Genomic DNA, 16,094 nt, shown 5'->3' with positions numbered 1-16,094 from the left:
TACAGTCCTGATTTGGCTCCTTCTGACTTTTTCTTTCCTAATCTTAAAAAATCTTCAAAGAGCACTTATTTTGCTTCAGTTAATAATGTTAAAAAGACTGCATCAACATGGTTAAATTTCCAGGACCTTAGCTCTTTAATGACGGACTAAATGGCTTACCAAAGTGTCTTGAACTCGATGGAGCTTATGTTGAGAAATAGTTTCCACTTTTTATTTTTATCTTCTAATTCCATTTTTTAATGAGCTTTTGAAGTTCCCTCATATATCTGAACTTTGTTGAATTTGATATATAATCTGTGCCTGATTGCTTCTGTTCTCCATCTCTTCTGCCCAGCTGCATGTACCACAGGCTGCCATGTAGTGATTGTTTCAATAGGCTCCTTTAGCTCTGGTATTCAGATACCTTCCATGACTGGGGACACCTGTAAGCAGAGGGAGGGAGGAGAGTGAGGTTGAGTTATTGATTTGCTGGCTGCCTCCCTGCTGGGACACTGAGGGTCGACAGTGTCCTCTATTCCAGGCCACAGCTGTCATCAAATGGTGCTCTCCATACCGGTCTCCCACTGAGTCCTAACTGTTCTCTACCGTTTCCTCTTCAGGCGGAGGGATGTTAGGCCTGCATGGTTACTGGCCCCAGAATACCATGGCGCTTTTCCCACACCTTGCCCACTTCTAAGTAAATAATCTATTAACTCTATTAACTCTCCTCAATTGCTCAGCTTGAGATGCCATCTGTTTCCTGCCAAGACCCTGCATGACACATCACCGATCCTATCTGGGGCCCATGAGGCTTCATGCCTGGGCTGGACCCTCACAGGCTCTAGGCCCCTTCTTAGTCCTTTCTAATGGGGCTTCAGAAAAACTCTCCCATAAAGTCCGCTATATGACCTCTCTATGACTGTTACACAATCTCTTTCCTGGATCTTACACCTAGAAAGCCTTGAATTGACTTCTCCCTTCAACCCTCAGCCCATGACTGTTCGAGAGCACCTGCTTTACACACTTGTTTCTGAGTTTGTTGACTCTTCCAGCTTCTTAGGTTCTTTTGTGTGTTTTTCCTCACACACCTACCTTGCTACTACTCTATCTGGAAAATTCTATCTGATCCTTTTCCACACTCTATCTGGAAAATTCTCTCTTCTTCATGAGGGTCCCAGCTCTCATGTCACCTTGTCTCAACTAGAAATGGAATTTCTGCTCTTCAAATGCTGTAACATGTGGCTTATACTTCTCAGTAGCACTTGCCAAACCCTACACTGAGCAGTAGAATTTGTAAAATGCTATACCTTCCCTAGATAATAAATTAAAGCTCCCTGTGAGGGTGATTTTATAGCTCCTCAGATCCAAATATAGTGCCTTACAGCTTATCTGTGCTTGAAAATACATATAGGGTGGATGGATGGTTGATAAATGAGCAGATGAACATTCTTTATTTTTCATTCTTCCTGCTGTGGATCTTCTCAGCTCTGGGAGACCTGTTATTATTATACTTATTCATCAACTTCATGTTGAATAAGATCAACCCCTTCAAAATTCATTTTTTTTAAGCAACAAATATTTTTAACTTGGTGCAGAAAAGGGATACAATTAACATATAAACATTTGTATTAGCATTCTGAAAAACTTTTAAGTTGACAAACACAGTAACACTTTGCGTTCCAATTGCACTACAAAATTCAATTTAATAACCCATAGCTTTTATAGCCAGTCGATATTTAAAAAAATAAACAGATCCGTGTTAGTAGAGAATGTCCTAACCAAATTGTGATGCTTTGTTTTTGGTGTTTTGTTTTGCTTTGTTTTTTTAAGAGATGGCATTTCACTCTGTCTCCCAGGCTGGAGTGCAGTGGCATGATCATAGCTCACTGCACCCTTTGACCTCTGAGGCTCAAGCGATCCCCCCACCTCTGCACCCCTCCACCCCTCTGAGTACCTGGGACTACAGGTGCATGCCACCATGCCCAGCTAATTATTTTATTTTATTTTTTATAGAGACAGAGTCTCGCTATGTTGCTCAGCCTGGTCACAAACTCCTGGTCTCAACTCCTGGCCTCAAATGAACCCTCTGTCTCGGCCTCCCAAAGCACTGGGATTACAGGGATGAGCCACCACACTTGGCCAAATTGTGGTGCTTTAAATGAAATAATGTGTTAATTGGAAAGTGAGGATGTGTTTGAATATCCTCTATGTTCTACATGCAAACAAGGTTATTTTAGATGATACATGATCATACCCTGATAGTATCACTCCACATGATATTTTTTAAATGGAATATGATAATCTTAGAAAAAATGGTTTCTTGATGTAGCTGTGAAGAGGCTGTGATATCATATCTAAATCACTTGCTTCAAAGGACATACTATGGGCAACAGACCTTTAGAATGACACGTCCCCAGTCATGCATATGTTAGATATAATAGAAAAAAAAAAGTTTTTTAAGATATGGGATATTAGAAAAATTTTGTTTTGTTTCTTGAAATTCTTTTAAAATTAATCTCACAACTCCAAATTGCCTCGCTTTTACTGACTTCTCTGAAACTGACTAATACCTAAATTTGGGGCCTCACATTCAGCTACTTTAAAGTTCTGCTAACATTTCCTTCCTAAAACCGTTTCCATTGATTTTTCCCCCTAGGGCTGATTTTCACTGGGCTACAGTGAAAAGTATTTGCTTCCTGGCTTGTCTCTGAAGTCCTTCATCCTTTGTTGTTAGTAAGCCTATCATTTTGTCTTGACTGTCTCATCATAGTCATTATATCCCATTCACCCATGTCTTTAAGGACTCCAACAATTTTGCCAAGTGTTCCTTGTAAACTTTGGTCACACATAACTCTTCAAGTGAAACATTTGGATCTGCCTTGAGAAAAAATAAAGTCGATAACCCTCTATGTCAAATCCAAAAGGATCCATGTACTTAAATTTTCCCTAAGTCAATCATTATTTCAAATCATCTCAGATATCATAATTATTTCAAATGTTTTTTGAGTAAATATGAAAGACTGAGACAGGAAAAATGTATCATTATTAAATAGCATTACATTAAATCATCTTGTCATTAAAACCATGGTACCAGCCTGAGCAACATGATGAAACCCTGTCTATACAAAAAGTACAAAAAAAATTAGCCAGGTGTGGTGGTGCACACCTGTGGTCCCAGCTACTCAGGAGGCTGAGGTGGGAGGATCACCTGAGCCTGGGAAGCAAAGGTTGCAGTAACCCAAAATCTCACCACTGCACTCCAGCCTGAGTGACAGAGTGACACCCTGTCTTAGGACAAAAAAAAAAAAAAAATCATGGCAAGAAAGCAGTGATCACAAACTGTAAAGTAAAGTCTTTCCGAGAAGTGGGACTGGGGTGAGGGAGAAGCAGTGCCTTGTACTTTGCTATTTACCTCGTATCCTCACATAAATTTCTTTCTTTTGATTTTTGACCTCCCAGAATCCCTTTTTAAAGGGGAGGGGGGCAGCATTATTATTTTCTCTTGCTGATTAGAAAATTGTAGTTTAGAAGATTCAAATCTAAATCTTCTGAGTTAATATTAAAAATCCTCGAACATTACAATTAGATTACCATGTTCTCTCACTTGAAAATGTGAAAAATGGGTGTTTTAAAATTTTTTAAATTAATTTCAGCTTTGGTATTTTGTTTTTGTTATTTGTTTTTACTTATTTTTCCCCTTTTTTCCCCTCTTGGATCACCTCTTGAAACCTTCTTTCCTCATCCCAGCTAGGCTGCTGCACCCTTTATGACTCAACGGTGCACTGTTAATAAACATTTACTGAGCCTCTAGCCCAGCAGGCACTGTGTTAAGGCTGTTCCTGCTCTCGAGGAACAGGTAACCCTGGGGGAGACACAGTACCCTAAGCACTTTAACTGAAGTCTCTGTAGATGTGGTTGCACAAAGGAAACCACTATGTTTATGGAAAATTTAAATTTGCAAAGAGCATTACTAGCTTTAAGAATGCTCCATGTCAGACAATTTCTATCAAAGCAAAGCAGAACTCTGAAATTTTTTTCTTGATATTAATTGTAAGTTCATACTTCATGAGTTCCTGCTTTCCTTTGCCTCTGCTATGCTCCTTAGTAACCTCCACTAGAGCTTCTCAAAAGATTGGAGGTCTCATCACTGAGGTCTCAGATCAAATGTCACCTTGAACATCTAAGCTCTTTCCTGACCACTGAAATGTGTGCATGCACAGCAAGTCCCCAAGTCACTTACTCCCTATTCTATTTTCATCATAGCCCTTATCACTATCTTACAATAGATTTGATATGTATTTTCAGTGTTTGTTTGTTTGTTTTTTGAGACGGAGTCTCACTCTGTTGCCCAGCCTGGACTGCAGTAACGTGATCTCAGCTCACTGCAACCTCCACCTCCTGGGCTCAAGTGATTCTCCTGCCTAACCTCCCAAATAGCTGGGATTACACCCAGCTAATTTTTGTATTTTTGGTAGAGATGGGGTTTTGCCAAGTTGGCCAGGCTTGTCTCAAACTCCTGACCTAGGTGATCCACCCACCTCAGCCTCCCAAAGTGCTGGGATTACAGGAATGAGCCACCGCGCCTGGCCAGTTTTTAGCCTTAATTTGGAGTTGACAATGGAACAGCCAATTGAATAGTTATCCAAAAAAAAAATAGCCTTAATAGTACTTTGCTTATGAAAACTCTACATTTCGGCTGGGCATGGTGGCTCACACCTATAATCCCAGCACTTTGGGAAGCCGGGGCGGATGGATTACCTGAGGCCAGGAATTTGAGACCAGCCTGGCCAACATGGTGAAACCCCATCTCTACTGAAAATACAAAAATTTAGCTGAGCATGGTGGCGATTGCCTGCAATCTCAGCTACTCAGGAGACTGAGGCAGGGGAATCACTTGAGCCTGAGAGGTAGAGGTTGCAGTGAGCTGAGATCTTGCCACTGCACTCCAGCCTGGGTGACAGAGTAGACTTTCTGAAAAAAGAAAAGAAAAGAAAAGAAAACTATACATTTTATTATTTTTATCCTGAAAATGCTCTGTAAAGGTGAGCAATCCTGTGCGGCAATTATTAGACCTATATTAGAAAAAAGAAGTGGTAGTGTACAAAGGGCAGGTTGTGTTCATATGGTCAAACAGGCGCTGTCCAGAATTTTTCCAAAGTGATGGAACAAATTTTATTGCTTTCAAGGTGCTATGAAAATTGAAGATAAATATATACAAATAAATATTTTCCTACTACAGATTCAGCTTTCCATTGTTCCCTTCTTGCTGAAATCAGATGCTTTCATCTGAATTTGAAGAGTGAATCTTATGTTGTTGGTAAAAGGAATAAAATTCTTCAGTTCAGCATCTAAACTCTGACATTGCAGTGGATCTTCTAATTCTATGATCATTTGTAATCATACACACTCTGCTTCAATGTAAAATTAGTCCATTCAGTCAACAAATATTTATAGACTTCCTACTATTTGCCAGGCACCATGTTAGATGCTTGGTGATTCAACAGTGAACAAAGCCAAGACCCTGACCTTGTGGAGCTTCCAACCGAATGAGACAGAAAGATATTAATCAGATAAGCACTAATATCTATCTACAAATGATAATTCCTGCTATATAAGGAACATGCTATGTGCCATGAGAACTTATGGGGGAAAGCCACGCTCATCTGGATTTGGAGAGGGCTTTCCAAATGAAGCAACATTCAAGTTGAAATGTGAAGTGATCAGTTGTTGACTAGGTGAAGATGGGAGTACAGAGAGGGGAAAGAGAGTATGTGTGTTTCAGAGAGTGAGAACAGCATGTACAAGAGTTGGGTAAGTTTGCCTTTGCAGCTTAGTGTTATGGCTTTAGGAAACATGTCTTTTGGAGTGCTGCATTGACTTTTGCTGCCAAATAGCTAAATATACTTGGGTTTATGATTATTTATAAAGCTATATTTCCAGCAGTTCATGTGTCATAAAGCATGGAAATTTGTCTTTTATTACCTAGTTACTGGCAAAATCAAAATGAAGCTTATGGCATACTAGATACTTTGTGCCAAAATTTCAAACTATTTCAAATTAATTTGGTCATTCCGACATTAGAAATGGAACACCATGAAACAAAGAAACTAAGCACAGAAAGCTAAATATCCAGAAAAACTTTAAATACTGTTAACCAGATGCTCTTTGTGTGAGCCAATTCCTTTTGAAAATGTCAATGAGGGCTTTCAACAGTTTTCCATTGTCATATCTGAATTGTGCATTCTTTTAGGGACAAAGGAGGAAAGGTTAACCAAATTCATAATTTATTAGCCTACTTTCCAGATATGCTAACTGGGTTCTGGTACACTGTACAGTTCTGACTTTTGATCACTTACCCAGTAAATAATGGAAAATACATGGCATGATTATTCTGCTACCTTCAACAGTTGTAAATCAAGATGGCCAGCCTCTCATCGAAGGAAAACTTAAAGAGAAGCAAGTCAGATGGAAGTTCATCAAAAGGTGGAAAACACGCTATTTTACACTGGCTGGAAATCAACTTCTGTTTCAAAAAGGAAAGTCTGTAAGTTCCTCCATCATCTTTTACACTTGCATTTTTAAGGTCTTGATCTCCACCAATAGCTAGACATTTTGTCTTAAGTTTAAACTCTGATACTTTTTCCATCTCCATTTCACCATCTTACAGCATTGTTTATATGTCTGTGTCTAGTCTGTTTGTTCCTATGTTAGTTGGTTCACTGTCCCCTTCCAGTTTATTATGGAAGCTTGTTTTAGTTGACTTTAGTTGTTTTAGTTGAACTGCAGAGGGACTACTAGGTCTTGACTCAGACACCGTGCCCTTTGTTTCCTTGTGGACCATGTACACAAATTCATGACTTATGATATTGGCTCTAATTTTTTATAAATATAGTTTATAATTGGAAGTGGGGGTCCAAAGGAGGACATAGGCAAGGAGGAAAGAATGGAGGCTGATTTACTTTGGGTACTTTTTATAGTCAACGAAGTTTAATTCTGATTAAAATATTACTGTCTTTCATCTATTTAATATTCAATTAATGAATATAGTAGAATTGTGATCAAACTAATAAATATTTAATATAATTTTCCATTTGAATAAGATGCTCAGTAATTATTTGTATTGTGAATTTTCAGTGGGAAATCTCTGAAGTAGCATTCTATTCCAATCAATAATGCAAAGTTATCCTCTTTTCAAATTGGTTCTATGTATCATTAAACTCTACTGATTCAGGATCAAGAGGAATCAAATCTTGACCTACTTCTTGAGTATTTTAAAAAATAATCATAATGACTAGCATTTTTTCAGTGCTTACTATGCAACACCTTGGATTGCCTCTAACAATCCTCAAAATAATCCTATTAGGCCACCACTGCTATTATTGCCATTTTACAGATGAGGAAACTGAGTCAAAGCACCTGATTGGATTGTCTAAGGACAAAGCTAATAAGGTGAGAAAGGATATAACTGAGGTCAAGATCAGGCAGTGTTTCACCAAAGCATGTTCTTAAATGAGTTTACTGCTTCCCATGTATACTTAAAATACAGAGCCAGTGGCAAACTGTACTCACCAGGGATCTCCACAGAAACAGAACCAATAGGATATATAAAGACATATAAGAGATTTACTGTGGGAATTGGCTCATGAAATTATGGGGAGTGAGAAGTTCCATGATATGCTGTGTGCAAGCTGGAGAACCAGGAAAACTGGTGGTGTAATTCAGTCTGTGTCCTAAGGCCAGAAAATTAAGGGAGTCAATGATATAACTCCCAGTCCAAGGCCAAAGGCCTGAGAACCTGGATATGGGGGTGAGCTGTGGGGAGGGATGTAAGTCCCAGAATCTGAAGGCCCCAAAACCAGGAGCTCTGATGTCCACAGGCAAGAGAGAATGCATGTCTCAGCTGAAGAAGAAAGAGCAAATTTATCTTTCCTCCAACTTTTTATTCTATCCAGATCCCCAATAGATTGGATGATGCCCACCCACAATGGTGAGTGTGGATCTTCTTCACTCAGTCCACTAATTCAAATGCCAGCCTCTTCCAGAAACACCTCACAGACACATACAGAAATAATGCTCTCCCAGCTGTCTGGGTACCCATTAGCCCAGTCAAGTTGACACATAAATTTAACCATCAAATAAACCAAACTGTCTGAATTAATTAATGAAAAGTGGTAAATTAGTTAAAAATTATAATTCATTCTGGGCCATATGCACTATATCTTTAGAGACCTCATTATAAAACTTACGTGAGGCCGGGCACGGTGGCTCATGCCTGTAATCCCAGCACTTTGGGAGGCCAAGGCTGGCGGATCACGAGGTCAGGAGATCGAGACCATCCTGGCTAACACAGTGAATCCCCGTCTCTACTAAAAATACAAAAAATTAGCCAGGCGTGGTGGCGGGCGCCTGTAGTCCCAGCTACTCAGGAGGCTGAGGCAGGAGAATGGCGGGAACCCGGGAGGCCGAGCTTGCAGTGAGCCGAGATTGTGCCACTGCACTCCAGCCTGGGCGACAGAGCGAGACTCCGTCTCAAAAAAAAAAAAAAAAAAGACTTACTTGAACATTTTAATCAACAGGAATCAAATATCATGTATTTGAATTATGGCAAATTCTGACCAGTGTTCTTTTAATTAATAAGACTTCTGTTAACTTTTTAGATGAAAAAAAAATTTTTTGTGATACCTACTGTGTACTCATGTTACTTTCCTCATCTGTGTGTATTATAACATATACAGATGGACTTTTCTGAGGCTGAACATCTTTTTGAAAGGGCAGTTCAATTTAGACAGCTATTGGAAATTTAAAGAAACTTTTTTTTAGCATGGGTTCACACTAAAGCATGTTTAAAGTGTTTAAAATGACTATCTGAATTTTCTGTTTTTATTCAAGAAATCAAGAATAGAAATGAAGATGTAGTAATTTTCCAGATCCCTTAAGACAAAGCAGAGTCAATCTATAAGAATGTTTTTCTGAACTCAAATAATGACCTTTATACTTTCTGATTCATGGCTTTTTAATAAGGTTTAAAGAAAACACAATTTTATAATTATTATAATAACTCGTTTGACATGTTTATCAGGAAATAATGGTCTGACATTCCATAACTCTGACAAAACTTGCAGCTCAAATAGTGGGAAATAATTTAATATAGCATGAAGGCCACAGCAAAATACTTCTAATCTCCAGGGAAACAATAACCTACCAGTGGTCAACAGTCCTGCTGAAGCTTCAGGTCCTTGTAAAAGGGCCCCTTTTAAATGAAAGAAATGTGCATTTTAAAATGAGAGCTGAGTTTGAAAGACTCTAATGGAAGACTCTAATCTTTCACTTTTGCGTTTTTAAGACCTTGATCTCTACCAACCAGCTAGGCAATAGTGTCCTTTGACTTTCTATTACTGTCTCAGTTGATTCACAGTCCATCTTTAAATTACTATGGTTACTTTTTATTTTCTTATCAATCTCTGTTCTATGCACTGCTTCAAAGAAAGGCAATTTTATTACTGTCAGATACTTACTGTAAACCAAATTAGGCTAGCAAAGTATTGTCTAGTGTGTATGTCTTCAAACTTTATCCTGTGTACCCTAAAAGAATTTTGAACAATCTATGTAATACCTTGCAACATTTTAAGTTGCAGCAACACTTTTAACATAAGTTTAACATTTACCCGGACTGTAATTTCTGTTGAATTGTAAATATTGACATTTTAAAACAAAAGGATTACATCTCTCCATTAAATGTAACCACTGGATTAAAATACCATAGCAGTTTAACACCTAACACTATTTTTTAATACATAAATTAACTCTTTTTTATATAGAAATGTCCACATTGTTTCTCTTTTTCTTTGTTTTGAAATCATGTTTCTGTTCTACCTCGATCACAGCATTTTATCCTGAATGGCATTTCATTTTTCACTGAGTAAAACTGTATGTATAAATTGAAATTTGATTGTTTGAATTTATTGTGACCATCCGTCTCCAAGTGTAATTTTTTCTGACTCAGTTATCTTTTCAAAAAGGGATATCCTTCATGAAAATACCTAAGTATAATGCCAAGCTTAATAATTATTAAACATTAAAAATTGAAATATTATTGAAAATGCACCTCATAATGAAATAGATGAAGAGTGATTGCATTGCCTTGGCTGATGGATACTTCCCTGATGTCAATAGTTGGAATTGCTTTTTTATTTGGTGTTTCTGAGATTTTTTTTTTACATTGGACAAAACATCATAGAAACTATGGGATGAGTGAAGAGGTTGCTTTTTCATTGCAAAGTAAAAGGAGGGTGATGGCAACAGGAGAGGTGGGCAAGGAGAATTGGCAAACTTCTCAACCACAGGTACTTTCTTTAGTAGACAAAATGTATTCATATTAAAGACCTGAAATTGCTTCAAAGAAATATCTGACCCCTTAAAATTATTCGTCTTAGCCCAGGTGATGACCTTGGTATTGTAGAGATCCTTAAATTTTTGCTTTAATAAAAGGTGAATGTAATATCATTAAATATTCCTTCCCTTACTGTTTGTAGACAAGGCATGCTTCCAAAGCTGCAGAGAGTTTCAAAAACAGTTTGGTCTATGGGAACACTGGAAACCTCTCTATTCAATTAAGGTTTGGCAAAATCTTTCTCAGAGGTAACACAAAGGAAAATTAAATTTCATGCCTCCCAAACTACCCGAAATTATAAGTTAATAGCACTCCAAATTGTACCATTGCACCTTGCTCTATTAATATAACGTTAATAGAAAATGAAAGAACTCTGAATTTTTCCCAAATCCCGCTTTATAATAATATTCTATAAATTAGTTATCTTGTGTCAACTTATGATACTCTAACAAAGGCCCGATTGCGCACTCCTTCATTCTAATGATTCTGAGGCCTTAGCACCCAAAATATCAAAGGTCTTGAGCTATAAAAAGTGAAAGGATTCTGGCCTTCTTAGAAAATTCTCCAGTAGCCAGAGATCTTTGCCTACAGTAACAGCCAGCCCATATTCTTTTCTTCCCATGCCTTTCAGAAAGATGACCCTGACGACTGCCCAATAGAACTCAGCAAAGTACAGAGTGTGAAAGCTGTGGCCAAGAAACGCAGGGACCGCTCTCTCCCCCGGGCTTTCGAAATCTTCACAGACAATAAAACCTATGTCTTTAAGGCCAAGGATGAGAAGAATGCAGAAGAATGGCTCCAGTGCATCAATGTGGCAGTTGCCCAAGCCAAAGAGAGGGAAAGTAGAGAAGTAACCACATATCTGTAGGGATTTACAAGTCAGCCATGACAACTACACACCACAGGCATTGTATTATCAATGCCAATGTCAAGAAAAAGAGCTAAATTTACCAAGCCATGTTGTTTTTTACTAAATACCAATGGAATTCTTGTCCTTTAAGAAGAAGGGCCTAAAATGGCAGGATTCTTAGTAAATGTCATACTCTAACAGCTTTAGTATTGACTTCAGAATATATCTGATGCCTACAAAAATAAAATAAAATAAAAGGAGCTAGAGAGTATGCCCTCAGACAGTGTGGGGCCAGGAAGGGAAAAGTCACTGATAAAAGAACCTCTGTAGATATGTCATTTAAAACTATGAGAAAACAGCATGAAAAGATGCCTGAACTATCCGTCTTGAGGAAAGATTAGCACTTCTGATGAAAATCACAGTCTGTCAAAGGTATTAAAAGAAAAATTTAAAAAAAAACCGTTAGAAACATTGAACTAATGTACACTGAGAAAAACCATATAACTTACTTATAGACATATAATTACATGATCCTCTCTTACTACAAATGAGGCTAACACATGGCAAAATGGTTCTCAAGTCAGTTATGTCATTAAATACTTCTCTTTCAGAATTATTTAATTATTCCCTTTAAGTTCATTTTATATAATCTACAGTTTAGATGCTTGGACATATATCCTGCCCAAGGCACTAAGTGTAATATAGAAAAAGGATAGAAAGTCATTTTCTCTATCTTCAAAATAATGTGCCATCTCCATTAAAATTAAGACTTTAAAGTTCTATAATTTTTTCTTTGTATTCAACCTTTTAATACCTCCAAATTACAAATATCTATTTTTTCACTACATAGATATATAATTACACTATGATAGACAGAATGCTGGAGTGATTCTCAATGATCCATGCCTTGGTATAATCCTCTCCCCCACTGTGTGTTGGTGGGACATGTAACCTGCTTCTAACCAACAGAACATGGCAAAAGTGATGGGGTCATCTCTCCCATAATTATGTTACATTATATAGCAAAAGTGAAGAGAGGTTGCAGATATACATAAGGTTTCTAATCAGTTGACTTTGAGTTAATCAAAGAGACCCCCCTGGGTGGGCCTGACTTAATCAGACTAGTCCTTTAAAAGAGGGTAAACAAGTCAGAGACTCTCTCTCCTATTAGCCTTAAATAAGCCAGCTGCCATGAGCTCTACGGCTGGAAGGAAATGAGTTTTGTCAACAACCATGTGATCTTGGAAGAAGCATCTGAACCTCAGATAAAAGCCCAGCCCCAGCCAACACCTTGGTTGCAGCTTTGTGAAACTCCGAGCAGAGGACCCAGCTAAACCACGCTTGGACTCCTGACCCACAGAAACTTTAAGATAATAAATGTATGCTGTTTTAAATCTAAATTGTGGTGATTTGTTATGCGGTGATAACTAATACAAAAGCTAAGTTGGGCTACATACAAGGGATAACTTTTTCCTTGAAATTTATTTATTATGTTGTCTAGTATAGAAACCTAGAGAAATACTATGAATGGTCAACACCTTGACCCTCCTGCTAACTTACTAGGATAGGAAATATAAAAGAGACCATGTTTGCAAAAGGAAACAATTCCATTTTAACAAGTAAAGTTTGAGGGTATTGTGAGTCACAGAATTTATTACACATTGGAAATAGAGTTCTGGAGGTCGAAATTCAGGATCACTGGATGTATAGGTAGTCGCCAAAGATGCAAAATTAGATGAAATTACCCAGAGAGAATAACAACACAAAATAATTAATAAGGGTTCCTTGAGACACCAGCATTTAAGTAAAGGCAGTTGGTGTAGCTGATTAGTGTTCAGAGATGATGTAGACCAGGGGAAATGATGTCACAAAAGCCAAATTAATATGGATTTTTCAGGAAAAACAGACAGGGCAACAATTTGAAATCCTGAAGAGTAATCACTTAAGATAAAACCTGACTTTCACAATCAGGAAGCAATTGGTGTCATTGGTAAGAACAATTCCATTGGAGTGAGGGAGTAAACATTACATTTTAGTAGGCTGAAGAGTCAGTGGGAGGTTAGGAGTTTAAAGCAATAAGTGGACTATTTTTTCAACAAAATGGGGCTACGATGAAAGGGTTAAGATGGAGCAAGTATTTTCTTGCTCTTTTTAAGATGAGTAAGAAGGGAAAGATGAAGGAATTAAAAATACAGAAAGAAAGAGGAAAAAATTTACTTTGCTTGAGTAAAGTTTCTAGAAGTGATAGGAAAGGATTAAAACTCCTTTATTTTGCAGCCATTAACTGAGCACCTACTAAGCAACAGTTGTCATGTTTGGCCTGTAGATACAAAGATAAAAGACACAACTTTTCTCTTCAAGGGGTTTAAAGTTTAGTGAAAGAGACATACATATAACAGAAATGTAAGTACTACGTGGCAAGTGCCTTGATGAAGGTATGCACAGGGTCCTGGGGAAACACAAGAGAAGGCACCATTGTAAGCAACTTTAAACTCAGAATGGACTCCCTCACTTCTTCCCAGAGGTGATAGAAAATGAGCTAATCTCAAAGAACTAGTAGGATTGCTGTGGGCAAACAAGGAGCAAATGGTCAGTAGAGTGAACCACGCTGCAAATGCAAAAGAGGGAGAAGGAACATGGTCCATTTGCAAAACGTAAGTTTTTCCCTAGGGTTGAAACATAAGGGGTGTATCGAAAGTGGTTCAGAGTGATGCTGAAAAGGCCTGCAGAACCACAGGATGTAGGACTTGGTTCCAAGCCAAGGGTCTAAACTTTTGCCTTTACATGATGAGGCATTAATTTGTGTGGCAGCAATAAAGATAAAAAAGAAAAAAAAATTTAAATAAGATGATGAAGCATGATTAAAAAGTTTTGAGCAGATTTGCATTTAGAAAGATTATCTTAATAGTGGTAGAGAATGGATTATAAGAATATCAAAAATTGTAGCAGGGAGACCATTTGGGAGGCTCTTCTAAGGTAGTGAGGACCTGGACTCATGTAGTAACAAAGGAAATAGAGATAAATGAACAGGCAGGAAAAATACTGGTTTAGGAAAATGGACAGAACACTGGTGGATTGGATGGAGTTGGAGTATGGGAATGGAAGGGAAGGAGTTTCTACTGATCCCTAGGTGCTTGCTTGGGAAACTTGGTAGATGATGATGGTGATATTCACTGAAATAGAAAAATCAGAAGCAGCAGTTTGAGAGGTAAGGCAGATGGTAAATTTAATTTTGATGTATACATTCATGGTATATATAGGGGACTCACCTTGGATTAGATGGACAACTCCTGTGAAGTTGGGCAGGAAAAGGATGAGAAGGAGTATAGTTGTAAATGATTCTCTAAATATTCTTTTAAAACCTACCACCCCATTCTTAAGAGTCAGTGAATAACTCTGTTTTAGTCAATTAGGAACAACTGGTAACAGACAAACACTAACAAAGTATTAGGTGACGTTGCATTAGCTATTAACAATTTGAATGCCAACAGTGTGCTTAAACCTTTCATAGCAGAGAGCTTGTGGTAAAACAGTGGCTATGTTGAATGCTTGGCCTAAAAAAGAAGAGAATGGCCCCCTCAGCTCAATTTGTGGGGAAACAATTATTTTTACTACTTTCTACAAAGTCCTTGTGATTTAATTAACTGGATACCTCTAATCTAGAACATAACTCTCAGTGCCTTTGAGCCAGATCTTTAAAAAAAGTGACTGTGTGAAGTATAAATAATGAACTTTCTGGTTTCATTCCATGATGCAGTAATTCCAAATGTAAGTAAGTTCTCCTGGGTTCAGAATCACACTAGGAATTTCAGAATCATCAGCTTCCCGCGGATATTTCTGGCACTTCCACCCTGGTTGCTGGTGAGTTTACCACAGACCAGTCTTTCCCAAGAGGGCTGCCATTTCTGATCCTGACCTAAGAAGAAACCACTTTCCTAAACATGCTTAAACCTTTAAATATGTTGGTACGAATAAAATTATAATCATGGATAGAAAGTGAAGTGGTTTTCATTTTAATTTTTATTCTTTTTCCCTCCCAGATAGCATTGGAAATATAAATGTTTATGTATGAGAAGCTCATTGAGCTATTTCTCGAGAACCTGGAGTTTGGTAAAAACAAATATTCAATACTTTTCTAATACTGAGCTTTCTAGAAAATCCTTAGCTGGTGATGTCAAGGGGCATTTACTGAGTCATCTTCAACTCACCTAATTTCCGTAGGCACCCACAAACCTGTCTGTGGTGATGACTTTTTCTCAGACATAAATAAAGATTACATGTTTAAGGAAGGATTACCCACTTTAGGAAACAATTGTGAGATAAGGTGAGCGAATATGTGAGCTGAATTCAAAGTGCATTGCAGACAAATAAAGACCATGGTTTAAATGCCCTAATAAGGATTTCCAGTTCCCAAAACCTAAATTTTTAGAAGAGAAACCAAGAAAAAAACCAAACTGTCATCTTGTTTCAGAATAGCATCAGAGTATAGATCCCTTGGAACAAATCCTTCCCAAAGATGCTCCTGAAAGGCAAAGAGGTTGGAAAATTCAGAAGACGTCTACCAAGGTAGGGAAAGGGGCACAGGCTCTAGGCACGTGAAGAGTCAAGCCCTCTCTCTTTCAAAACTGGATTATCAGCCTGAGCCAGTTATTCATCTTTCATCCCTGGATTGGGGATAATACTATCCACAGAGTGGAACTGATGTGAGGCACACGTGTCTTGCAAAAGCATAAAACCTATAACCTTAACCAGCAGAGAACCTTTAACATAATAGGTGCTTGAAAAAGACACTCCAGTTTCTATGTACCATTAAGTAACTATGATGCCATGTCTTGATGATAATTATATGTTGATGTCTTCCTTTTTAAGCAAAAC

At 37.9% G+C, this 16,094-nt stretch overlaps 1 protein-coding gene across 1 annotated transcript in view; it reads left to right on the top strand.

The window, feature by feature from the left end:
• LOC105535548 (ventricular zone-expressed PH domain-containing protein homolog 1) overlaps window positions 1-12,619 on the top strand; it is a 151,141-nt gene extending 138,522 nt beyond the window's left edge. Inside the window, exons 9-10 of the mRNA XM_011974662.1 lie at window positions 6,387-6,523; window positions 11,001-12,619. Coding sequence (XP_011830052.1) covers window positions 6,387-6,523; window positions 11,001-11,237 — 374 coding nt within the window. The 3' untranslated portion in view covers window positions 11,238-12,619. The remainder of the gene's footprint in view (window positions 1-6,386; window positions 6,524-11,000) is intronic.
• Window positions 12,620-16,094: the final 3,475 nt, after the last annotated feature.

Source organism: Mandrillus leucophaeus, unplaced genomic scaffold (assembly GCF_000951045.1).
Source record: "Mandrillus leucophaeus isolate KB7577 unplaced genomic scaffold, Mleu.le_1.0 Scaffold1477, whole genome shotgun sequence".
NCBI classification, from domain to species: Eukaryota; Metazoa; Chordata; class Mammalia; order Primates; family Cercopithecidae; genus Mandrillus; species Mandrillus leucophaeus.
Note: the sequence above shows the minus strand (reverse complement) of the source record. Positions and strands in the feature narration are given on the sequence as shown.